The sequence below is a fragment of the Phyllobates terribilis genome, unplaced genomic scaffold (genome assembly GCF_046119375.1).
Source record: "Phyllobates terribilis strain yellow unplaced genomic scaffold, ASM4611937v1 Scaffold_5__5_contigs__length_657084704, whole genome shotgun sequence".
Taxonomy (NCBI): Eukaryota; Metazoa; Chordata; class Amphibia; order Anura; family Dendrobatidae; genus Phyllobates; species Phyllobates terribilis.
The window spans coordinates 547312473-547338826 of record NW_027362765.1 but is presented as its reverse complement, the minus strand read 5'-3'; the positions used below and the strand labels follow the sequence as shown (position 1 = coordinate 547338826).

The window sequence follows — 26354 nt, the reverse complement described above, 5'->3', positions numbered from 1 at the left end:
ATGTTCACAAGTAGCATTTTTTATGCGTTTCTGTACTTTTGTATTGCTTTCAACAGTGACAAATGCATTCACCGGGAAATGTCATTTTAACATTTTACAAACTTATCTGGCCATGTGCTGTGTGACACATGCATACAGTGCTGAAAAGACATGGGAACAGCATGGGGAAGACCCATGGAAGCATCTCTGACACCCAGGTCACTGCCTAAAAGTGTGCCCATCAGAAGTCATCCTTGCCACATCAGAAGATGCAGACTTGCAACTATCCCCGTGCAAGTTCTTGTCCCAGGGCAGTGTTCAATTGTACCTCCCCCATTCCTTGCAATGCAAGCGCAAATATGCAGCCAACCACCCACCCACCCCCAGACTGCAATACCATACTACTTGCTTGCACTTGAAATTGGGCCTTTTAGGCATGTGGAGGCGGAATCTGGCCACCACATCATGGCTGCGTTGGCGGCCTGGTATCCATACTCAGTTCCCAGCCGCCCGATGGCCGGGTGTCCACACACGGTCCCCAGCCACCTGGGGGCAGCCGGGTGTCCATAAACGGTCCCCAGCTGCCCCTATTTCTCTTGGTAACTTCCCCCCACACACTTTTCTTAGCCCGGTCTGCTTTAGGGCAGCATTGGATGAGCCCACCAGAGAACCAAACTCCTCCGGTGGGCCCTGGCTTCTCCATCAGGGGAGTTGAGAGTGCCAAGGTGAGGAGCATGATGATGATGATAGCAGTTAGCATCTGCTTTGTTTTCTTTTTATGCTAGCGTAAGTGTGCAGCCTGCCACCCACCCACCCCCAGGCTGCAATGCCATACTGCTAGCATGCACTTGAAATGGGGCATTTTAGTTTGGAGGAGGCCGAAGCTGGCCACTACCTGATGGCTGCTTCGGCAGCGGGGTATCCATACTCAGTCCCCAGCCGCCCTTATTTGTCCCGGTGTGCCTTATACATAAGATTAAGCGCGCATACCAAAACATTACCTGTGCCCTCACCAGTGCATTTAGTTTGAAGGACAGCCTATTCTGCTGTAGTGTGTGCATGCCAAACCCTTGTTCATGGTACATGCAAAGATGCCTCCCACCCTGCACCTGTCATTGCAGACTTGCAACTATCCCCGTTCAAGTCCTTGTCCTAGGGCAGGGTTCAGTTGTACCTCTCCCATTCCTTCCAATGCAAGCGCAAGTATGCAGCCTGCCACCCACCCACCCCCAGGCTGCAATACCATACTGCTTGCTTGCACTTGAAATTGGGCCTTTTAGGAATGTGGAGGCAGAATCTGGCCACCACGTCATGGCTGCATTGGCGGCCTGGAATCCATACTCAGTCCCCAGCCGCCCGGCGGCCGGGTGTCCACACTCGGTCTCCAGCCGCCAGGGGGCGGCCGGGTGTCCATGCTCGGTCCCCAGCCGCCCCGCGGCCGGGTGTCCACACACGGTCCCCAGCCGCCCGGGGGCAGCCGGGTGTCCATAAACGGTCCCCAGCTGCCCCTATTTCTCCTGTCAACTTCCCCCCACATACTTTTCTTAGCCCGGCCTGCTTTAGGGCAGCATTGGACGAGCCCACCAGAGAACCAGACTCCTCCAGTGGGCCCTGGCTTCTCCATCAGGGCAGTTGAGAGTGCCAAGGTGAGGAGCATGATTATGATGATAGAAGTTAGCATCTGCTTTGTTTTCTTGGAATGCAAGCGTATGTATGTAGTAGCGGCTAGACCGGAGGTGGTCAGCGTTTTGGCGCATATCCTACTTCCTCTGAGGATTGCTGGATGTTTTCCTGCTGCTATCTCAGTTCTATGTCTCCCGTTAAAACAAAGCTTCAGGTGATAAATGATGGATGAGGTGGTGGCAAAGGAGAAAGAGCAGAAGGAACAAGGACCATTCACATCAATATCAGGACAGTCAACCACATATGTCTTGTAGGATATGTTTCTGTAACAAAAGGAGCGGTTTGGCTACACAGTTATAGGGCATACAGTGAGTGCAATGCCTACCAAAAATTTTGAGGCACTCCAATGCCCCTTGGAAATGACATGGAGGTCAGAGGGCCTTAACTAAACCGTTTTTTCCATTTATAGCAACTGGGTCTCCTGTACACTGTTGACCTAAGCAGTGAATGGAAGGCTTTCCAAAAATTATGAGGAACTGCAATGCCCCTTGAAACAGACGTGGATTACAGCATACTAAAAACCTTCTACCCATTATTGGGGAGTGTGTGTCCCTTAGTTTTTGCCTTTCCATTGAAAAGCAAAAGCTGACTAAAATTAGGAGGAAATGCAATCCCCGTTGGAAGTGTCGTGGAGGTTAGAGGTAATTAAAAACAACATTTCAATGCCCCTTGGATGAGCTGTGGAGTTCAGAGTGGCTTAAGAAGATGCTTTTAATGCCCCTTTGAAGAGACGTGGAGGTCACAGTAGCTTAACAAGACGGTTTTAATGCCCCTCGGAAAAGACGTGGAGGTCCCAGTAGCTTAACAAGACGGTTTGAATGCCCCTTGGAAGAGACGTGGAGGTCACAGTAGCTTAACAAGATGGTTTTAATGCCCCTCGGAAAAGTGGTGGAGGTCGCAGTAGCTTAACAAGACTGTTTTAATGCCCCTTACAGGAGCCATACATTACAGCATCTTAAAAACAGTATTCCCATTATTGGGGAGTGTGTCTCCCATAGTCTTTGCTTATGCCTTCCAAGCAAAAGCTGCCAAAAATTAGGACGGAGGAACTTGCAATGCCCCTTACAAGAGCCATGCAGTACAGCATATTACAAACATTATTCCCATTATTGGGGAGTGTGTCTCCCATAGTCTTTGCTTATGCCTTCCAAGCACAAGCTGCCAAAAATTAGGACGGAGGAACTTGCAATGCCCCTTACAAGAGCCATGCAGTACAGCATATTACAAACATTATTCCCATTATTGGGGAGTGTGTCTCCCATAGTCTTTGCTTATGCCTTCCAAGCAAAAGCTGCCAAAAATTAGGATGGAGGAACTTGCAATGCCCCTTACAAGAGCCATGCAGTACAGCATATTACAAACATTATTCCCATTATTGGGGAGTGTGTCTCCCATAGTCTTTGCTTATGCCTTCCAAGCAAAAGCTGCCAAAAATTAGGACGGAGGAACTTGCAATGCCCCTTAAAAGAGCCATGCAGTACAGCATATTACAAACATTATTCCCATTATTGGGGAGTGGGTCTCCCATAGTCTTTGCTTATGCCTTCCAAGAAAAAGCTGCCAAAAATTAGGAGGAAATGCAATGCCCGTTCGAAGACTCGTGGAGGTTAGAGGTAATTAAAAACATTTCAATGCCCCTTGGAAGAGCTGTGGAGTTCAGAGTGGTTTAACAAGACGCTTTTAATGCTCCTCAGAAGAGACGTAGAGGTCCCAGTAGCTTAACAAGATGGTTTTAATGCCCCTCGGAAAAGTGGTGGAGGTCGCAGTAGCTTAATAAGACGGTTTGAATGCCCCTTGGAAGAGACATGGAGGTCCCAGTAGCTTAACAAGACGGTTTTAATGCCCCTTGGAAAAGTGGTGGAGGTCGCAGTAGCTTAACAAGATGGTTTGAGTGCCCCTTGGAAGAGACGTGGAGGTCCCAGTAGCTTAACAAGACGCTTTTAATGCCCCTCGTAAAAATGGTGGAGGTCGCAGTAGCTTAACAAGATGCTTTTAATGCCCCTTACAAGAGCCATACAGTACAGCATCTTAAAAATATTATTCCCATTATTGGGGAGTGGGTCTCCCACAGTCTTTGCTTATGCATTCCAAGCAAAAGCTAACAAAAATAAGGACGGAGGAACTTTCAATAATGGCAACATGGACCACGGTCACCCTGGTGGTATAGTGGTGGTGGAGGCTGAGGATAAGGAGAAGAACATAAAACAGCCGAAATGAGGAAGCGTATACCCATGTGTGGGTGTGAAGCGGTGCATGTGAATACACCTCCCAAAATAACACAGTGGATTTCACTATGTTACTATGCTGTCATTTGGTGGTGATGAGAAGTCTGGCCCAATCCAGCCCTTGTTCATTTTGATAAGGGTCAGCTTGTCAGCTTTGTCAGTTGACAGACGAGTGCACTTATCAGTTATAATTCCCCCAGCGGCACTAAAAACACGCTCCGATAACACGCTAGCGGCAGGGCAGTCCAGGACCTCCAAGGCGTACAGAGCGAGTTCATTCCAAGTGTCCAGCTTGGATACCCAATAATTAAAAGGCACAGAGGAATCACGGAGGATGCTGGTATGGTCGGCAAGGTACTCCCTCACCATCTTTTGAAACTTTCCACTCCTTGTGAGAGTACCCCTCGCCACAGGGCCTGTAAGCTGGGCGGGTCTCAGAAAACTGTCCCAGAACGTTGACAGTGTTCGCCTACCTCTGCTGGATTGGAGTTGCCTCTCTCTCACTTGTACGCCTTGGTTGGTCAACGAACTGTGACCTCTGCCGCTAGCGTGTTCAGATGGGAATTTTTTTAACAGTTCTGCAGCAAGGGCCTTCTGGTACTGCCCCATTTTTATAGACCTCTCCACCTCAGGAATAATAGAGTGAAAGTTCTCCTTGTAGCGGGGGTCTAAAAGTGTCACCAACCAGTAATGACTGTCACCCAACATTTTGACAATGCGAGGGTCACGGTTAAGGCAGCGTAACATAAAGTCAACCATGCGTGCCAGACTGGTAACGGGCAAGACTTCCGTGTCCTCACAAAGATGATGACTGACCATGCTCTCCTCCTCCCACGCTGAACTGACGGTATGACAGTTGTACAGGTACTACCGTCTACAGCGCATCATACAAGCTGCAATGCATCCTCTTTAATTCTCTGCAGAGAGCGTTGCAAAAGATAGACAAGTGGAATGCTGATGCTAATGATGGCGTCATCGCCACTCACCATCTTGGTGGACTCCTCAAAGTTAGTCAAGATGGTACATATGTCAGACATCCAGGTCCACTCCTGAGGTCTTATGTGAGGAGTCTGACCTGAATATCGACGGCCTTGTTGCAGCTGGTACTCCACAACTGCTCTCTTCTGCTCACAAATCCTTTGCAACATGTGGAGGGTAGAGTTCCAATGTGTGGGGACATCACACCAGTCGGTGTGACGGCAGCTGCAAATGCTGCTGCAACACAGCAAGGGCGGCGAAAGCTGTAGCCGACTTGCTAAAATGAGCTGACAGGCGGCGTACTTTGACGAGCAGATATAGCAACTCGGGGTACGATTTAAGAAACCATTGAACCACGAGGTTAAGTACATGAGCCAGGCATGGTACGTGTGTGATCTCACCTCGCCTCAGAGCCGCCACCAGGTTACGGCCATTGTCACACACGACCATGCCTGGATGTAGGTTCAGCGGTCTCAGCCACAGATCTGCCTGCTCTTTCACAGCTGTCCACAACTCACAAGCAGTGTGAGGTTTCTCACCTAAGCTTATGAGTTTCAGCACAACCCGTTGCCGCTTGGCGGAGGCAGTACTGCAGTGCTTCCAGCTTGTAACTGATGTGGTGTTATCTGAGATGGAGGCTGAACATGAGGAGGAGGAGGAGGAGGATGATGTGCACTGTGGGGGCAACTCTGACTGACATAGGGCCCGCAATCCTCAGTGTGGGGAGGATGTGTTCCGTCCCAAGGTCTGACTGGGTCCCGGCTTCCACTATGTTTACCCAGTGTGCCGTCAGGGAGATGTACCGTCCCTGGCCACAAGCACTTGTCCACGTGTCCGTTGTCAGGTGGACTCTCCCAGTAACTGCGTTGTTGAGGGCACGGCAGATGTTTTGGGACACGTGCTTGTGTAGTGCGGGGATGGCACACCGGGCAAAATAGTGTCGGCTGGGGACCGAGTATCGAGGGACGGCCACCGCCATAAGGTTGCGGAACGATTCCGTCTCCACCAGCCTAAAAGGCAGCATTTCCAACGCAAGCAGTCGTGAAATGTGCGAATTTAGGACTGTGGCCTGTGGGGCGTTAGCTGCCAATTTCCACTTTTGGTCAAAGGTCTGGGATATGGACAATTGAACGCTGCGGTGGGACGTGGACGTTGATGCTGTTTCTTGAGAAACTGCCATAACAAGTGAAGACTGAGAGGAGGGGGCATCTTTGCATGCAGTATGGACAGGGGATTGCCTTGCACACACAACAGGGGGTTCTATTGCATGCACAACAGCGGAAGAAGCAGTGTTGACACCCGCTGACACTGGTCGTGGACCCTGGGGTTCGCCCCACAAAGTCTGTTTTTTTGCTGCCATGTGCCTGATCATGCTGGTGGTGGTCAGGCTGGTAGTTTTGTCACCCCTGCTGATGCTGGCATGGCAGGTGGAACAAATGGCCTTTTTGGGGTTATCAGCAGAGTCTTTAAAAAAATTCCAGACTCTGGAAGACCTACAGGTTGTACTGGCAACGTCCCTCGTGTTGGTGTTACGGGGAACTGTTGCCCGCCTTCTGTGTGCGGCCACCACACTGCTTCTTCCTGCCTGTTGGGGTACTCTGCCTCCCTCACCCTGTGTGCTGCTGGCCTCGCTCTGCATGTCCTCCTGCCACGTTGCGTCAGTTACTAGATCATCCACCACCTCCTCCTCTTCCACTTGCGCACCACGATCCTCCTCCTCACTTCCTGGCAATTGTGTCTCGTCATCGTCCACCTCTTGTGACAAATTGCCAGCGTCGACTTCATGTGGCCGTGGCTGTTGAAATATTTGGACATCACTACATGGGATCTCCTCTTCCACCACTTCAAGCGGAGCAGGCGAGGGGCACAAATCTGGAAATGGACCAGTGAACAGCTCTTCAGAGTGTCCAAGTGTGGGATCAGTTGCTGTCTGACGACACTCGGCATGGTGGGAGGAAGGAGCATCAGGGTGAGGAGGAGTATGCGGTCGAGACTCACGGCTACCAAGAGTTGACCGTGTGGAAGACAGACCAGAGGTGGTGGTGCCCAGGTAACTGGAAGTATTATCTGCTATCCAATTAATAACCTGTTCACACTGATCAGTTCGCAATACTGGTGTTGTTCTGTGCTTCCCTAGTAATTCGGTCAAGAAGTGGGAGCGAGAAGATGTGGCTGTTGGTTGTGGCACATTTTCACCTTGGCCACGGCCCCGTCCTCTGCATGCACCATCACCAGAACGTCCAGTTCCACGTCCCTTGCCCATTGTAAAGGAAGTAAAATAGCTTACACTCGCACTATCAATGGAAAAAGGGTAATAAAAAGTAGATTAGAACCGTGGAAGAGGAAAACCACAGTTCTATTTCTCTGGCCTACACCCGACTCTTTTAAACAATCTGAACAATCAGGGAGAAACTATTACTGTTTTTCATTACGGAAAAAATACCAAAAGTTGAACAATAGAGATTTTTTACCGTGGAATGGCAAAACCACGGTTATTGTTTACTGGGGTATACCAGAAAATTTTAAATAGATATATTTGCGGCTGAACAGTGAGCGACACACTCAAACTGTTTTTTTAGGTAAAAATGGCCCAAAAGTGGATAATACAGAGGTTTCAACTGTGGAACTGCAAAACCACACTTGTATTTCTCGGGCCTACACCAGACTATTTTTAAGAAATATATTTGTGTCTGAACAATCAGGAGACACTACTGTTTTTCTTTACGGCAAAAAATGCAAAAAAAGCAGGATAATACAGAGATTTGACACGTGGAACTGCAAAACCACAGTTCTAGTAATCTGGCCTACACCAGACTATTTTCAACAGATATATTTGTGTCTGAACAATCAGGAGACACTACTGTTTTTCTTTACGGCAAAAAATGCAAAAAAGCAGGATAATACAGAGATTTGACCCGTGGAACTGCAAAACCACACTTGTATTTCTTGGGCCTACACCAGACTATTTTCAACAGATATATTTGTGTCTGAACAATCAGGAGACACTACTGTTTTTCTTTACAGCAAAAAATGCAAAAAAGAAGGATAATACAGAGATTTGACCCTTGGAACTGCGAAACCACACTTATATTTCTTGGGCCTACACCAGACTATTTTCAACAGATATATTTGTGTCTGAACAATCAGGAGACACTATTATTTATTTTTTACGGCAAAAAATGCCAAAAGCAGGATAATAGAGATTTTTTACCGTGGAACAGCAAAACCACATTTATAATTTACTGGGGTATACCAGACTTTTTTAAATATATATATTTGTGGCTGAACAGTGAGCGACACACTCAAACTGTTTTTTTTAGATACAAATGGCCCAAAAATGGATAATTCAGAGGTTTGAACCATGGAACTGCAAAACCATACTTCTGTTTCTCTAGCCTACACCAGACTATTTTCAACAGATATATTTGTGTCTGAAAAATCAGAGACACACTTTTTTTTTTGGGGGGGGGGGGGACACCAAAAGGTTAATAAGATGGGTATTTGTACAGTGTGAAGGAGGAAAAAAAAAAGAGGATTTAGATGAAAAAAAAGGATTTTTCCTGGCCCTCGAGATCTGGAGCTAAGTCCAGCAATTTCAGCAACAGGAGCACACAGGACTGTAATGCAGCGTTTGCTGGTATAACCACTGCGTCTCCTATACAGCCTGCCTGCCTGATATCTGGGATGGATATTAGTCCTGAGAAGGACTGTTTGTTTGATCTGTCAGCCTTTACAGACCCTACACTAACTATTTCGCAGGATATCTCTCCCTAAATCAGCAGCGCTGTCCCTACACTGTCTGATCCGGAGCGACTGTGTCCAAGATGGCGGCGCCCGGTTCTAAATACTCGAGGTGACGCTGTGCGGCCAGCCAATCACTGTAATGTCCACAAACAACATGGCTGCAGCATTACAGTGACTGGCTGGTAATCCCTGCATGTTCATTGGCTCTGTAAAGAGTGCCAAACATGCAGGGCGGAGAACCGAGCTCCCGCCCGAGTAACCCGGAAATGCTCGGTGCTCGCCGAACATCCCGAGTAGCATGATGCTCGGGCGAGTACCGAGCAGTGTCAAGCATGCTCGCTCAACACTACTATTTGTCTATTGGAGTGCAAATTTGGATGGAATAGATTGTGGATACCATGTAACATTTTAAGAGTCCTTGAGTACAAAAATTGCACAAATTGCATACAAGTGACAGCATGTTAGAAGGTACAACCCTCAAATAATTTATGTAGCGATTTGAAGAGCATCTTGAACCCACAGTTGCTTCAAAGAGTTTTAAAACAGTGGGATATAAAAATGAAAACTTAAGTTTTTCCACTAAAATGTTGCTTTATCCCTATATTTTTCATTTTCATAAAGGATAATAGGAGAAAATGGACCTCAAATCTTGTTACACAATTTCTTGAGGCAATATCCCATATGTGGTCAGAAACTACTGTATGGGAGCATGAAGAAATTACTATTTGACATTTGCAGTGTAATTTTAGCTTCAATAGATTCCGGATAGCATGTGACATTTGTAGAAACTCTTTAGGATTCGCTCACACAGGTCTATAAAAAAATCGGTCCCATTCTCAGCCAGAAAAGTGGGACAATTTTTTCTCATTATCCGTGTGCTGTTCGTATGCAATCCGATTTTCTACTCAGCATCTATTTATCTTTTACAGGACCATTTACAGTTTCTTATGCCACAGAATTGTAAAGTATACCTAAAAATCGGATTCCATACTGATGGTCGGTATGACATGCGATTTTTTTTCTTGCATTCTACCGATTCCGGAGTGAAATCACAGCATGCTGCGATTTTTTTCTCATGCCGAATAAAGATGAGAAAAAATACGCAGATCTGCACTGCCTCATTGAATAACATTGATCGGAGTGAAATCCGCAGAGACTACAAAAAGTGTCCCCAGTTGTGAACCTGCACCCCTTAAGGAATTCATTTAGAGTTGTTCTGAGCACTTTGAACACACAGGTGCTTCACAGAATTTTATAATGCTTAAACATGGAAGTGAGAAATTGCATTTTTTCAACTAAAATGTTGATTTAGCTCCAAATTTTTCAGTTTCACAATGCATAATAGGAGAAAATAGATACATTTATTTATGAATGTGTCATTGCAGAGCTTGGAAGAGAGGAAGTGTTTGTATTTAGGAGCTCAATTTTGGCTTGAATTGATGGATGCTATATCACATTTCCAAAACCCCTGAGGTGTCAAAATAAGTAAACCCAACCCAAAGAAAGTGACCTTATTTTAAAAACTACAAAACTACACTCCTTCATGAATTCATCTAAGGGTGCAGTGTACATGTTGCTACCACAAGTGTTTCACAGAATTGTATAACATAGGGCTATAAAGATAAAACTTTTCATGTTTTCCACTAAATTATTCTTTTAGCCCTATAGTTTTCATTTTCACAAGCGTTATTAGGAGAAAGTAGACACAATTTATTACACAATTTCTCCTGAATGCGGCAATGTCCCAGGTATGGTCAAAAACTACTGTTTGAAAACACGGAAAGTCTCAGAAGAGAAGGAAAAATATTTGACTTTTGGAGTGCAGATTTGGCTTGTATGGGTGCCATTTAAAATGCCCCTAAGATAACAGAACCACAAGATATGACATGCTGGAAATTACACCCTTCTGGAAATTCATATACTGACTAATTTGGCCCTACAGGTGTTTTCCAGAAATTTGCAGTTGGTATTACAGATTGAAAATTACCAATATGCCATCTTAGTGTTCATTACATTGTGCCCAGCTTGTGCTTGTGGAGACATGTACCCCATAAATTGTTAAGTGGGTTATCCCTGCTACATAAGTGGCAAACATGCCAGACAAGGCACAAATAAAATAATGATTTCAGTGCAAACAAATAAAGGCTCAAAACACACAGAACTAGACAAAATACAGGCACAAAGATAATAATGAATTGAGGCCTTAAACAGTGTAAAAATATCTGAATGGGATTGTCCAGGTTTGTGAATAAAATAGTCACTCTATGTAACTGCATACTTGTGAATCCTCAAGATTCTCTGGTGCCGGCATCGGGAGCTGGCGATCATGTGACTGCAAGTATGCAATTTGCATTCTTCAGGCCAAATTCCAACTAGACGTGTCTGGTCTCGCTGAATTCACTTGTATTGAGTGACGTCACATACGTCTAGTCGGCACAAGGCACATGACTACAGACTTTAACCTCAAGCCTGGACAACACCTTTAAGGAGATTAAAAAATCTTTGTAATGTATTTCCTTTTAATTGTTGATAACATACCTCTACTTTTTGTCAAATTAAGTTTGATTGAATATCTCTATTGAAATACTTATGATGTGAATGACACATAATTGTCAGTGTACAGTAACACTACTTAAAGAAGCACTCCTCCCATCAAAGATTTTATCCTCTTAATATATTACAGTCATCATCTTATATAGCACTGTGTATTACAATTGCTCATTTTGCCTTTCTACCCAGATAATTATCCTCTTTTATCTGCTGTATGTAGAAAGAGGAAGTATCTTGTCCCTACATTTATCATTCCCTTCTTCAACTCCTGACCCAGCTGCTCATCCACAATGCCAGAGACTTTTGCAGTGACTTATGACTTGTGCAGACAAAATTGACCTCCTGTTTCTACATAGAACTTAGATGGATGCAGCTAAACAGTTTTTAATCATATGATTTCGCAGACCTAATGGAAAAGAGAAGAATTAGCTGGTTGGAAAGGTAAAATGAGCAATTTTAAGTACACAATGCTATATAATATGATAATTGCAATATATTAAGAGGATAAAAACTTTGATGGGAGTGCTTTTTTGATACTAATTTAAATATTCATCCAGCTCCAATACACACTTTTCTTTTTGTGACATGTCCCTGATCACCCTAATGTACAGTATGAAAATGTTTATCTTAACCAGATACTTATGAGAATATATATTTGGTTAACCATTCATCTAATGCAATGCCTATCTCAAAGGTGAGACAGGTGTTTCTACTCACTGTATTGCCTTTTTGTGTACTATTTCAAATCATTTCTTTATATCACTGGATTTTTTGCTTATCTGTGCAGTCATTCGTTAAAAGTATATTAGGCTTAAAGAGTTGTTGAGACAAAAATTTACATGCTTTAGGAAAGGTTACAAACCACCAAAATGAGCCACACTCACCTATTCCAACCCCATGGAACCAGGACAAGCCACTCTTGCAGGACAAGAAGCCATGATGTCCCATTCTTAAGTCACCAAACCAATGAGGCCTGTGATTGGCTGTTGACAGTGATCAGTTGACCATAACATTCATCATCAGATTGATAATGAGAAGCACATTCAATGACGCTTCATGCCAGTTGCCTGACCACTGTACCTCAGTAAGTTCGTCCGCATAGCAGCCTAGTGCATGAGCTCAGCAACATTGAAAGAAACACTGAATTGTCTGCTAAATAGACGAGACTAGTGCATTCTGTAATTTTTCATGTCGAGTAATATAATGACGCAGATTTATCAATACTGTCTAATTTTTAGGCAGTGCAAACTTAGATTAGACAGTCTTAAAATACACCAGAGTCATCATAGTAGTTTATGCTGTTATACACTGCTCAAAAAATAAAGGGAACACTTAAACAACAGAATATAACTCCAAGTAAATCAAACTTCTGTGAAATCAAACTGTCCACTTAGGAACCAACACTGATTGACAATCAATTTCACATGCTATTGTGCAAATGGAATAGACAATAGATGGAAATTATTGGCAATTATCAAGACACCCTCAATAAAGGAGTGGTTCTGCAGATTGGGACCACAGACCACATCTCAGTAACAATGCTTTCTGGCTGATGTTTTGGTCACTTTTGAATGTTGGTTGTGCTTTCACACTTGTGGTAGCATGAGACGGACTCTACAACCCACAGAAGTTGCTCAGGTAGTGCAGCTCATCCAGGATGGCACATCAATGCGAGCTGTGGCAAGAAGATTTGCTGTGTCTGTCAGCGTAGTGTCCAGAGGCTGGAGATGCTACCAGGAGACAGGCCAGTACACTAGGAGACGTGGAGGGGGCCGTAGGAGGGCAACAACCCAGCAGCAGGACCTTTACATCTGCCTTTGTGCAAGGAGGAACAGGAGGAGCACTGCCAGAGCCCTGCAAAATGACCTCCAGCAGGCCACAAATGTGCATGTGTTTGCACAAACGGTTAGAAACCGACTCCATGAGGGTGGTATGAGGGCCTGACGTCCACAGATGCGGATTGGCAAAGTCGCCACTGGCGCCCTGTGCTCTTCACAGATGAAAGCAAGTTCACACTGAGCACATGTGACAGACGTGACAGAGTCTGGAGACGCCGTGGAGAGCGATCTGATGCCTGCAACATCCTTCAGCATGACCGGCTTTGCAGTGGGTCAGTAATGGTGTGGGGTAGAATTTCTTTGGAGGGCTGCACAGCCCTCCATGTGCTCGTCAGAGATAGCCTGACTGCCATTAGGTACCGAAATGAGATCCTCAGACCCCTTGTGAGACCATATGCTGGTGCGGTTCTCCTTGGGTTCCTCCTAATGCAGGACAATGCCAGACCTCGTGGCTGGAGTGTGTCAGCAGTTTCTGCAAGATGAAGGCATTGAAGCTATGGACTGGCCTGCCCGTTCCCCAGACCTGAATCTGAATGAGCACATCTGGGACATCATGTCTCGCTCCATCCACCAACGTTGCACCACAGACTGTCCAGGAGTTGGCGGATGCTTTAGTCAAGGTCTGGGAGGAGATCCCACAGGAGACCATCCGCAACCTCATCAGGAGCATGCCCAGGCGTTGTAGGGAGGTCATACAAGCACGTGGAGGCCACACACAATACTGAGCCTCATTTTGACTTGTTTTAAGGACATTATATCAAAGTTGGATCAGCCTGTAGTGTGTTTTTTTGGGGGTGACTCCAAATCCAGGCCTCCATTGGTTAATAAATTTGATTTCCATTGATGATTTTTGTGTGATTTTGTTGTCAGCACATCAACTTTGTACAGAATAAAGTATTCAATGAGAATATTTCATTCATTCAGATCTAGGATGTGTTATTTGAGTGTTCCCTTTATTTTTTTGAGCAGTGTATAAAGCTGCCTAATTTTAAAACTGTCTTATGTAAGGTTGAACAACTTTTCAGTTGACTTACTTTGTGCAAGAAATGTGCACCACAATTTTTTTGTACATTGTATCAACATTAAGTCAGCTGCCCCTTCGGAAAAGCATCCCCCCTTTACGCTCCTTTACTGGTCATGGTGCAGAAAGTGTCTAAAAGACATAATAAGTATAAGTGTCTAAAAGACATAATAAGTATGGTGTAGGTCATGATAGACAATACTATTCAATTAAATTCAATTTCCCCCATGGCTTTTATTAGTAATTTGTCTACACAAAGCTTAAAAATAAATTTATCTATATTATATGTTGCTCTGCAGGGAGTGCAGCAAGTTCGGTGAACAGTGTGAATATGTGTTCTATAATATGTCAGAAATCTCCATATTTTTCATACCTGTAAAGTTACTACAAAATCAGTACTTTGGATGTTATACAATTTTTTTTTTTGGAAGCTATGCATTTTTTTATTCTTGGATATTATGCATTCTTTTGTTTTAAGCTAAATCCATTTTTTTGTAGGAGGGAACCAAGATGGGAAGTTCATGGTTGGGTTTCGTGATGGCATTCTGAGAACAGTTGTGAATCTTGATCGTGAGACCATGGCTTCTTACAGTCTAATCCTAGAAGCTATAGGTAAGAAATACAGTTATAATTGAAAAAGGTAGCTATAACCAGACACAAATAATGTTTCCAATCAGTATATCCATATACAGCTCAGCAATGCAAAATCTAGTCTTACCTACCAGCAGAAAATCACTGTTTGGGTGGAGAAGACTTCCCACCTTACATTTTAGCACTGAGAGTACAGGATCTGGGATATAAAGAAGCTTATTCCAAAGCTTAATCTGCACTGTAGGAAATTCCCAATGCAGACTAAGGAGCCAAAAATACATTTTTGCTTGGGCAAGGAGTAATGGTGAGGGGACCTTTAGGAGCCTCGGGGAGCTTGGACTTTAAAGTCAGGTGTGATTAGCTAGGCCGGTAAGATACCCAGAGCCAGTGGTGGCTAAGTAAAGGATGTTGGTCACCTTGAGAGGCAATACATCCCAATGTTACAGTCATATTATTGTGTATATATGTCTTTACACAATGTGTGTGTGTGTGTGTGTGTGGGTGTGGGTGTGTGTGTGTGTGTGTGTGTGTGTATTCAGATATATTTGTTTTTTGCAATTGTTTGTAATGTCTGTTTGCAGACAATGGACCAGCAGGAAATCGGAAAACCGGAACAGCCACTGTCCTAATCACAGTACTGGACATCAACGATAACAAACCCATCTTTTTGAAAAGTAGTTATGAAGCCACAGTCCCTGAAAATATCCCTGCATCCAGCAGTATCATACAGGTACACAGTCATCCATTTTTACATGTTGGCTGAAAGATTGTCATGAAAAGAATGTGGTCAAACAACCCCAAAATGCTACAACCCTCCGCAGCCATTGTCTGACACTGAATGGACTGCTACTTGGTATGTCCATGATTACTCTAACCATTATTACTGAATTTCAGGTCTGTGCTGTGTGGTTTATAAACCTTCAGTAATCTACAAATATATACTAAGTAATAGAGTTTTATGTAAACACCCGGTTAAAGGACATATCACCAGGAGTGACTACCGAGTGGAGAAAAATGGAGATGAGACAATATTTTGTGATTTGTATTCATCAGCTTCACCTCATTTTTACACAAAATTCAATTGACATTGAATTGATTCACCACCAATCAAAAGTATTGCAAAGCCTCGAATCACCATGAAAAGACATGTGTAACACTCTGAGGTCTGCTAGGACTGTATGCAACCCCTTTAAAAAAATTTAATGCAAACAGTGTTAGCAATGTCAAATTGACCTGAAAATTTATGGTTTTATGCTTTTTAAAATTAAAAATTCATTCCAAAAATGGTCCCATTTAAGAGGAATATGTCTTCCATGTCATTGCTTATATAAATGTGGTGTTACCAGAAAAAGGCGCCAGGGTTTTATGACAAACTAGTCCCAAAATTATAACTTTTTGGACAGTAGGCACAAGCGTTGTTTGGAAAATAAAGAAGCTTTTTAACCCTTTCACACACCCTTACATACATGTATGTCGTGGTGAAGTGAACTGTTATTTACTGCACCAGACTGTGCATGTACAGAATTAGGGTGGAGCAGGAACAGGAACTGTGCCATCCGTAGTGGGAGCCAGTTGTTAGATAAAGCTGGACTCCCACTGCAACAGCCAGGAACACAGCCACGTACAATCTCAGACGTTTAAAACTCCTTACTTGTGCAGTCAATAGCTACCATGATATGAAAAGAGTTAAAGAAGGAAACCCTCACTCTGTCATCATATTGGCACTCTAGCAGTCAACGGGTTGCCATCAGGGGTGGATTAAGAGTAGCAAGGGCCCCGGGCAGTTTAGAAGGCGCGGGCCCCCTCCCCCCACCCACACAGACCTGATGTATCACATGTCACATGATCCCCTGTGATATATCATGTGATAGTTCACGTGAAATTAATTTGCCACAATATTAATTATAATAAATTTTTTTAGGCTGTGTGCCCACTATGCGTTTTTTACGCAATTCCGCTGCAGAAACGCTTAAAAAACGCTTGGTAGAAGGTCTGCCATGTTCCCCAATGATAATACGCATGTGCTGTGCACATGCTGCGGAAATTTCCGCTGCGGATTATCATTGCAGAAAGATCCGCAGCACTACCAATTATTTTGCGTAAGCGCAGCATTTTCGCCGCCATTGACTTGCATTGGAGCGCATGGAATCCGCATCACTGCATCTGTACATGCGGATTCCATGCGTTTCAATGTGCGGATGGTACCCGGGTCGGGAGAAGAGGAGACTCTTCTCCGGACCCGAGTACCATGTACCTGTAAAAAAAAGAATAAAATAAAAAATAAATATTATACTTACCTTCTGATGGTCCCCGGTGTCTTTATCCGATGCGTCCTGGCTTGCCGGCAGCTCACGGTAGACTAAAGGACCTGTGGTGGCGTCATTTAGTCATGTGACGGGTCGGCAGGCCATCAAAAGGTAAGTATATATTTATTTTTTATTATTTACCATTCTTTTACGGTCACACTATATAAATCCACGCCGGTTGCATGGATTTACATAGTGTGACCAAGTTGTCAAGTACTTTTCCAAGTGATGCTAAAATGACAACCCGCATGCGGAAATGCATGTAAGGAACGCTTCACATCCGCTTGTCCCTGGCAGGAAAAACGCATGTACTATCCGCATGCGTTTTTTCTGCCAGGGAGAGCAGAAACGCTCAAAAAAATTCCGGAGCATTTCTGCATCGTGGGCACATAGCCTTACATTAATTGTATGGCTTAATATTCAGCACACGTAGCCATCTATACACAGCAGGAGGCCGCACGTAGCCATCTACACACAGCGGGAGGCCGCACGTAGCCATCTATACACAGCAGGAGTCCGCATGTAGCCATCTGTACACAGCAGGAGGCGGCACGGTGCCATCTATACACAGCGGGAGGCCGAACGTAGCCATCTATAAACAGCGGGAGGCCGCATGTAGCCATCTATACACAGCAAGAAGCCGCAAGTAGCCATCTATACACAGCAGGAGGCCGCACGTAGCCATCTATACACAGCAGGAGGCCGCATGGCCCCATCTATACACAGCGGGAAGCCGCACATAGCCATCTATACACAGCAGGAGGCCGCACGTAGCCATCCATACACAGCAAGAGGCCGCACGTAGCCATCTATACACAGCAGGAGGCGGCACGTAGCCATCTATATATAGCGGGAGGCCGCACGTAGCCATCTATACACAGCAGGAGGCCACACGTAGCCATCTATACACAGCAGGAGGCCGCACGTAGCCATCTATACACAGCAGGGGGCCGCACGTAGCCACACAAAAACATCTATACACAGCAGGAGGCCACACGTAGCCATCTATACACAGCAGGAGAACGCACGTAGCCATCTATATACAGCAGGAGGCCGCACGTAGCCATCTATACACAGCAGGAGGCCGTACGTAGCCATCTATACACAGCAGTAGGCCGCACGTAGCCATCTATACACAGCAGGAGGCCGCACGTAGCCATCTATACACATCAGGAGGCCGCACGTAGCCATCTATACACAGCAGGAGGCCGCATGGCGCCATCTATACACAGCGGGAGGCCGCACATAGCCATCTATACACAGCAGAAGGCCGCACGTAGCCATCTATACACAGCAGGAGGCCGCACGTAGCCATCTATACACTGCAGGAGGCCGCACGTAGCCATCTATACACAGCAGGAGGCTGCACGTAGCCATCTATATATAGCGGTAGGCCGCACGTAGCCATCTATACACAGCAGGAGGCCACACATAACCATCTATACACAGCAGGAGGCCGCACGTAGCCATCTATACACTGCAGGAGGCCGCACGTAGCCATCTATACACAGCAGGAGGCTGCACGTAGCCATCTATATATAGCGGTAGGCCGCACGTAGCCATCTATACACAGCAGGAGGCCACACATAACCATCTATACACAGCAGGAGGCCGCACGTAGCCATCTATACACAGCAGGGGGCCGCACGTAGCCACACGTAAACATCTATACACAGCAGGAGGCCACACGTAGCCATCGATACACAGCAGGAGGCTGTACGGCGCCATTTATACACAGCAGGAGGCCGCACGGCGCCATCTATACACAGCAGGGGGCCGCACGTAGCCATCTATACACAGCAGAAGGCCGCACGTAGCCATCTATGCACAGCAGGAGGCCACACATAGCCATCTATACACAGCAGGAGGCTGCACGGCGCCATATATACACAGCAGGAGGCCGCACGGCGCCATCTATACACAGCAGGAGGCCGCACGTAGCCATCTATACACAGCAGGAGGCTTTACAGCGCCATCTATACACAGCAGGAGGCCGCACGGCGCCATCTATACACAGCAGGGGGCCGCACGTAGCCATCTATACACAGCGGGAGGCCCCATGTAGCCATCTATACACAGCAGGAGGCTGCACGGCGCCATCTATACACAGCAGGAGGCCGCACGGCGTCATCTATACACAGCAGGAGGCCGCATGTAGCCATCTATACACAGCAGGAGGCCGCACGTAGCCATCTATACACAGCAGGAGGCCGCACGTAGCCATCTATATACAGCAAGAGGCCGCACGTAGCTATTTATATACAGCAGGAGGCCGCACTTAGCCATTTATACACAGCAGGAGGCCGCACGTAGCTATCTATACACAACAGAAGGCCGCACGTAGCCATCTATACACAGCAGAAGGCCGCACATAGCCATCTATACACAGCAGGAGGCCGCACATAGCCATCTATACACAGCAGGAGGCCACACATAGCCATCTATACACAGCAGGAGGCTTTACGGCGCCATCTATTCACAGCAGGAGGCCGCACGGCGCCATCTATACCCAACAGGGGGCCGCACGTAGCCATCTATACACAGCGGGAGGCTGCATGTAGCCATCTATACACAGCAGGAGGCCGCACGTAGCCATCTATACACAGCAGGGGGCTGCACGAAGCCATCTATACACAGCAGGGGGCCGCACGTAGCCGCACGTAGCCATCTATACACATCAGAAGGCCGCACGTAGCCATCTATACACAGCAGGGGGCCACACGTAGCCGCACGTAAACATCTATGCACAGCAGGAGGCCGCACGTAAACATCTATACACAGCAGGAGGCCGCACGTAGCCATCTATACACAGCAGGAGGCCGCATGGTGCCATCTATACACAGCAGGAGGCCGCAAGGCGCCATCTATACACAGCGGGAGGCCGCATGTAGCCATCTATACACAGCAGGAGGCCGCACATAGCCATCTATACACAGCAGGAGGCCGCACATAGCCATCTATACACAGCAGAAGGCCACACGTAGCCATCTATACACAGCAGGAGGCTGCCCGTAGCCTTCTATATACAGTGGGAGGCCACACGTAGCCATCTATACACAGCAGGAGGCCGCACGTAGCCGCACATAGCCATCTATACACAGCAGGAGGCCGCACGTAGCCATCTATACACAGCAGGAGGCCGCATGGCGCCATCTATACACAGCAGGAGGCCGCATGGTGCCATCTATACACAGCAGGGGGCCGCACATAGCCATCTATACATAGCAGGAGGCCACATGGCACCATCTATACACAGCAGGAGGCCACACGGCACACTAGCAGACACGGCCGCGCACAGTGCGCCGCTGCTGGGGGAGCGGTCCGGGGGCCCCCCCACCTCTGACTGCCAGTATGTGCCGTGGCGCCGCACATATTATAATGAGGGCAATCTGGCCATGGACCCCCCGGAGCCCCGGGCCCCCTGGAGCCCCACGGCCCTGGGCGGTAGACCAGATTGCCCATATTATAATCCGCCTATTGTTGCTATGGCAGCCAGAGGCCTAACAAGTCACATGTGAAATCTCTGTGTGGAAATCATGAATATCGAAAAGAAATAAAATTAGAAAAAATGTCTGAAACCTAAAAAAAAATATCAACTTAAAAATGTTTTATTTTGGGAAAAAAATAAACACTAGGTATACTTGGCATCATTGTTTCCTTAATGACCTGTACTATAAAACTGCTTTATTATAAGATTATGAACATTGCAAAAAATAAAAAATGTAAAAACAATGTCAGAGTTACATTGCATGTTTATCCCACATCTCAAAAATATTATATTTATATACTGTATATGTGAGCAGAGACCTAACTATAATAGGTGCAGGATTTGCAATCGCTAGCAGGCTCCGGAGTCTAGGGGGCCCAAAAGGTCGCTTTCGCCCATATGAAAAGACCATTTCTTTTAAAGTTTCACAACAATTAGGGACCAAGTTGGAGCATTCGGGCCCATGAGCTTCAAGTTATGCCACTGTGCGTGTATATATATATATATATATATATATATATATATATATATATATTATATATTTGGAAAGGTTGCTCTCCGAAATGATACCATGTAATGGTACATTACAGCTTATTGCACAAAAGACAAGCCCTCGTGCAGTTTTGTACTCAAGTAAAATGAAAAAGTTTTAGCTCTGAGTTTTAAACAATAAAAAAATATATACAGTTAGTTCCAGAAATATTTGGACAGTCAGACAAATTTTGGCATTTTAGCTTTTTACCTAAACTTATTCAAGGTACAGTTATTCAATCAATATGAGCTTACAGTGCAACCTCTCAGCTTTAATTGGAGGGTATTCACATCCCAATTGAAGTAAGGGTTTAGGAATTACAGTTCTTTAATATGTAGCTGCCTCTTTTTAAAGGGACCAGAAGTAATTGAACAAGTATCTCAACAGCTCTTTAATGGGCTGCATGGGCTATTCCTTCATTAATCCATCATCAGTTAAGCAACTAAAATGTCTGTAGCCGATTCCAGGCGTGGCATTTCCATTTGGGAGCTGCTGCTATGAACCCATAACATGCGGTCAAAGGAGCTCCAAATGGAAGAGAAATAGATCATCAGTAGGCTAATAAAAATAAGAAATCCATCAGAAAAATTGTAGAAATATTAGGATTGGCCAAATCAACAGTTTGGTACATTCTTCTTCAAAAAAAAAATAAGAGCATACTTGTGAGCTTGGGAATTTGAAAAGGCCTGGACAATCACAGAACACAACGATGGTGGATGATTGCCAAATCCTTTCCAGGGTCAAGACAACATCCACCCAACACTCTCCAGGAAGTAGATGTTTCAGTATCTAAGTCTCCCATAAAGAGATTCATGATAGCAAATACAGAGGGTTCACCACAAGAAACCATTAATAAGCCTTAAAAATAGAAAGGCCAGATTATACTTTGCCAAAAACATATAAAAAAGCCACCCAGTTCTGAAAAAGCATTTTTTGGACAGATGAAACTAAGATCAACCTGTAAAAGCACACCACATCATCTGTAAAACATGGTATGATGGCATGGGCATGCATGGCTTCAAAGGTTACTAGTGTTTATTGATGATGTGACTGAAGACCGAAGCAGCAGGATGAATTTTGATGTGTACAGGATGGTATTTTCTGCTCAGATTCAACTTAATACAGCAAGGTTTATTGGATGGCGCTTCGCAGTACAGATGGAGAATGACCAAAAACATACTGTTACAGCAACCCAGGAGTTTAAGGCAAAGAAGTGGAATATACTGCAATGGCTGAATCAGTCACCAGATCTCAACCCCCTCAAGCAGCATTTAACATGCTTAAGAAAAAACTTAAAGGGGTATTCCCATATTCAATATCCTATCCCAATATGTAGTAGGTGTAATAATAATAATACTAGCAAATACCTCCAGTTAGAAATGTAGTATAGTTCTTCTGATTCGCTATGTATCGTTCCTCATGTGTAGGCATTGCAGGACCTTAGGTATCCATGTTTACGACCACTGATACTGTGACAGTTAGCTACTCTCTAGTGGTCATAACCATGGATACCTTAGTTCCTGCAATGACTGTACATGAGGAAAGAGACCTAGCGAATCAGAGAAACTGTACTACATTTCTAATTGGAGGTATTTGCTAATATTATCATTACACCTACTACATATTGGGATAGGATCTTGGAGATGGGAATACCCCTTTAAGGCAGAAACTCCCACAAACAAGCAACAACTAAGTCAGCTGCAGTAAGGTCCTGGAAAAGCATTACAAAGGAGGAAACCCAGCGTTTGGTGACATCCATGGCTTCCAGACTTCATGCAGTCATTGCCTGAAAAGGATTCTTTGTTAAAAATGAACATTATATTTATGATAAAGTTAATTTGTCCAATTACTTTTGAGCCCTTGAAATAAGGTGGCTTTCTAGATAAATTGTTGCAATTCCTAGACGTTTCACAGGATATTTTTGTTCAACCCCTTCATTTAAATCTGAAAATCTACCCCTCAATTGCATCTCAGTAATTTAATTTTACATCCAAAATAGTGTCATGCAAAGCTAGAACTCTCCAAATATTTCTGGACGTAACTGTATATAAATTGGGTATCGCCATAATCCTATGAAACTGCAAAATAAAAGTAACATGATAATTATACTGCATGATGAACACTGTAGAAAATATCAATATAAAATATATCAGATTGTTTTTCATTCATTCTTGTTGTATGTACCCAAAAATGCTACCAGTGAAAAGTAGTTTGTCCCACAAAAAAAGAGAACAATATCTATAACAGATATGTCTAAGGAAAAATAAAAAAAGTCACAAAGTTACTTATATTTTTCTTTCCACAATACTGGTGGCCTGCTTTTGATGTAAATACATAGTAATAATATGATATCATTATTCAGTAGTATTTTGTTGTCATTCTACATGAAGAATGAAAAAAATATAACATAGCTACGTAGGTTGAAAAAAAAAGACATATGCCCAACTTTGAGATGCAGCAGTATGGTCACTGTGATCACTTACTACCACCTCTCTTATTTCCATCTCTCCCTATCAATTGAATATCTGTATTATTCTCATTTCATCACACACTCTACACTAATCTTCTTCACGGCTGTGCTATAACACACACTGCCTGTAGAATTTGTTCAGTGTTATGGCTTTCTCTCCCTATGTCTATTGTTGACCAGTGAGCTTTGAAGTCTTCGCACTATCTGGATTCACCACAAAATAGCTGCTGCATTTCCTGCTCCTGCTTTTATATAGACTATGATAGTCCTTACTGATTGGCTGTTCTATGCCATGTTATATAATAGCTGAAAGGCATTGTAGGAAAGCCCACTTGGCCACTCTCAAGATCATGGGACCTATTTTGGTTAATATCATCTTCTGAAATTAAAAAAAAATGGCATTTTTAGGTGATTCATGTGAAGAGGATCGCAATTTGTTTGAATTAGCTGAGTTTAGTGAATTCCTAAAAAATCAACATGAATTCGATTTGAATCTAATCCATTTGCTCATCTCTAGAGAAACTTTTGAAGGCTTTCTACTGCTCATTATGTCATTATTATTTGTAATCAATCCTGTGGTGTGTGCACAAGTTGTATATGTGTATGTGTTATTAGAGACATGTAACTCATTGAGCTTTCCAATAAACCAAATATTATGTTGTCACCTACACAAGCTAAGAAAATGCACCTTTATGCTCTTTTTTGTTCTTTGAATATTCATTGCCTCCAATTAGAGAGAAGCCACTTGTGCTTTTTCACACTACATAAATTCCCAGGTTTCCGCTGTCTTCCTCTTTACATTGCAATGTGTTACATTAATAAAATGCATTGTAAATGTTTACATTTGTAAAAAGGCAACTTTTATTCATGCTGCATGATAAGTTTATAACGATTGCAAATTTATGATGCTCTGCTTCCAGACGTGACGGCAAGTAATTAAAAACAAAATCCAGCTAAGAATATATCTATATTCATCTATATCAATTTTATGCTTACACTCCAGTATCCAGAGGCATAAAATGCAGCTTATATGTCCAAAGATCTTTGAATATTATTCTGAACAGCCATTATTGATATAGATATGGGGTCTTTCCGTCATCTCGTTATAACTGTCACTGCTTCGTGCATTCACATCATTGTTTAGTCAGATGTTATAGAAAATGAGGATTCAGATTTAGCAAGATAGCAGCAATGCCTCATTACATTTTAGTGGACTCAAAAAAAGACCAGTCTCGAGCTGTTGGTGTCTGCCTTGGACACTTCCTTTGGCACTGGGAGATTGGCCGACTACGTCTGAAGCTGTTGATGGATTGCCTGAGTGAGCCTAACCTCTTCCAGAGTCGAAGTTGTGGTTCACTGGCATCTTCCACATGATAGGGCATAAATTCCCGTGGTCCATATAGAGATTGATCTAGGGCAGCAGGCTTGCACAGTGTTACAAATATGAGGCAGGTGGCAAGGAGGAGGAAAATGCACACAAGAGAGATGATGATGGGTAGTGGGTCTGTAAATTCCATTGGAATATTGGTGGTATTTATCGACATATTGTCTACGGTGCTATTATAGAGGTCAATAATAGCCGTGCTCTCTAGTGTTTCATTATTGAACTTGACTGTAGCTTCAGTGGTCATCTTTTCTGGGAAATAAAAAATCATAATGTTATATTCTGTGCAAGAGTGCTTAAAAATCACAACGTTTTAACGAGGGTGGGTTTACACAAGCATATTTTCAGTCCGAGGGCTGTCCATGGAAAAATGAACAGCACCCGGACCAATGCTGTTCAATGGGGCAGTGCAGATGAGCGTTGTTTTTTTTCACGGACAGAATCTGGACGAGAAAAAAATTGCATCGTGTACTAGTTTCTTCCGTGTGTCAGATAATACTTGCTCATTAAAGTCTATGGGTGTGCAAAAAAAATCAGATTCCATACGAATTCACAGTGTGGCATTCGATTTTTACGGACACATTTCAATTGTTTAACATAAGAAACTATATGTAGAATTGTAAATTTTTAATTACTGCTGTTGTATAAAAATGGATGGCATATGGATAACAAATGAGAAAATAAAGCACCTGAGTTTTCAGGATGAAACTCAAACAATTTTTTTTTATACACTCATGTAAAACCAGCTTAACTGTGCTGAATTCTGTGTGTAATAATCATAATATAACATATATTTTCCTATAGCGCCAACGTTAGTTGTACAGATAATAAAGACATAACAGAGTAACACATAATTCAACATATACCAAGAGGAGTGAGGGCCCTGCTCGTAAGCTTACAATCTATGAGGAAATAGGGGAGACACAAAAGGTAAATGGTAAAAAGTGCTTATATTGTGTGGTCCAGCCATCAATATAATAAATAGGGTATTCACATAACACTCTATAAACCGGTCACTAGCCATAATCTGTATAAGTACAGATACAAAGTGCTATTCAGTGCAGGGAGGGTGTGTAAACAGATACTTCAAGGGACCAGATTTGGAAAAAAAATTTGGAAGTGAAAAACTGGAATAGTTACATAAGTGACGTGAGGCAATACACAAGTCTAAATAAGTATGTTTTTAGGGCATGCTTAATTGGAAATGAATCGAATTGTCCCGGGTAGTGCATTCCTGAGAAATGGTGTATTTAATCTTGGAGACGGGAATGGGAGGTTCGGATTATTGAGGTTGTTTGTTTTAGATCGTGACTCACTAGCGGAACGGCGGACACAGGTATGGTGGAAGATGACGGAGGAAAAGTAGGGTGGTGCAGAACTGTAGAGAGTTTTGTGGGTGAGAATTATACGTTTATATTGGACTCTGTAGTGAATGGGCAACCAGTGCAATGGCTGACACAGGGTAGAAGCATCGGTGTAGCAGTTGGAGAGGAATATGATCCTGGCTGCTGCATTCAGGATGGATTGCAAAGGAGAGAGTTTAGTAAGAGGGAGACAGATTAAATG

At 44.1% G+C, this 26354-nt stretch overlaps 2 protein-coding genes across 5 annotated transcripts in view; one reads left to right on the top strand and one right to left on the bottom strand.

Moving 5' to 3' along the window:
* CDH23 (cadherin related 23) overlaps positions 1 to 26354 on the top strand; it is a 1802240-nt gene that overhangs the window by 1333504 nt on the left and 442382 nt on the right. For both annotated transcript variants that reach the window (XM_073685852.1, XM_073685853.1), the window contains exons 26-27: positions 14517 to 14630; positions 15191 to 15339. In XM_073685852.1, the coding sequence (XP_073541953.1) occupies positions 14517 to 14630; positions 15191 to 15339 (263 nt within the window). The remainder of the gene's footprint in view (positions 1 to 14516; positions 14631 to 15190; positions 15340 to 26354) is intronic.
* Positions 22529 to 26354, bottom strand: part of CUNH10orf105 (chromosome unknown C10orf105 homolog) — a 50941-nt gene continuing 47115 nt past the window's right edge. Inside the window, exon 2 of one of the 3 annotated variants that reach the window (XM_073681438.1) lies at positions 22529 to 25035. In XM_073681438.1, coding sequence (XP_073537539.1) covers positions 24604 to 25035 — 432 coding nt within the window. In that variant the 3' untranslated portion in view covers positions 22529 to 24603. Of the gene's footprint in view, positions 25041 to 26354 lie in introns of all 3 variants that reach the window. The other 2 variants (XM_073681440.1, XM_073681439.1) reach the window with 2 other exon arrangements.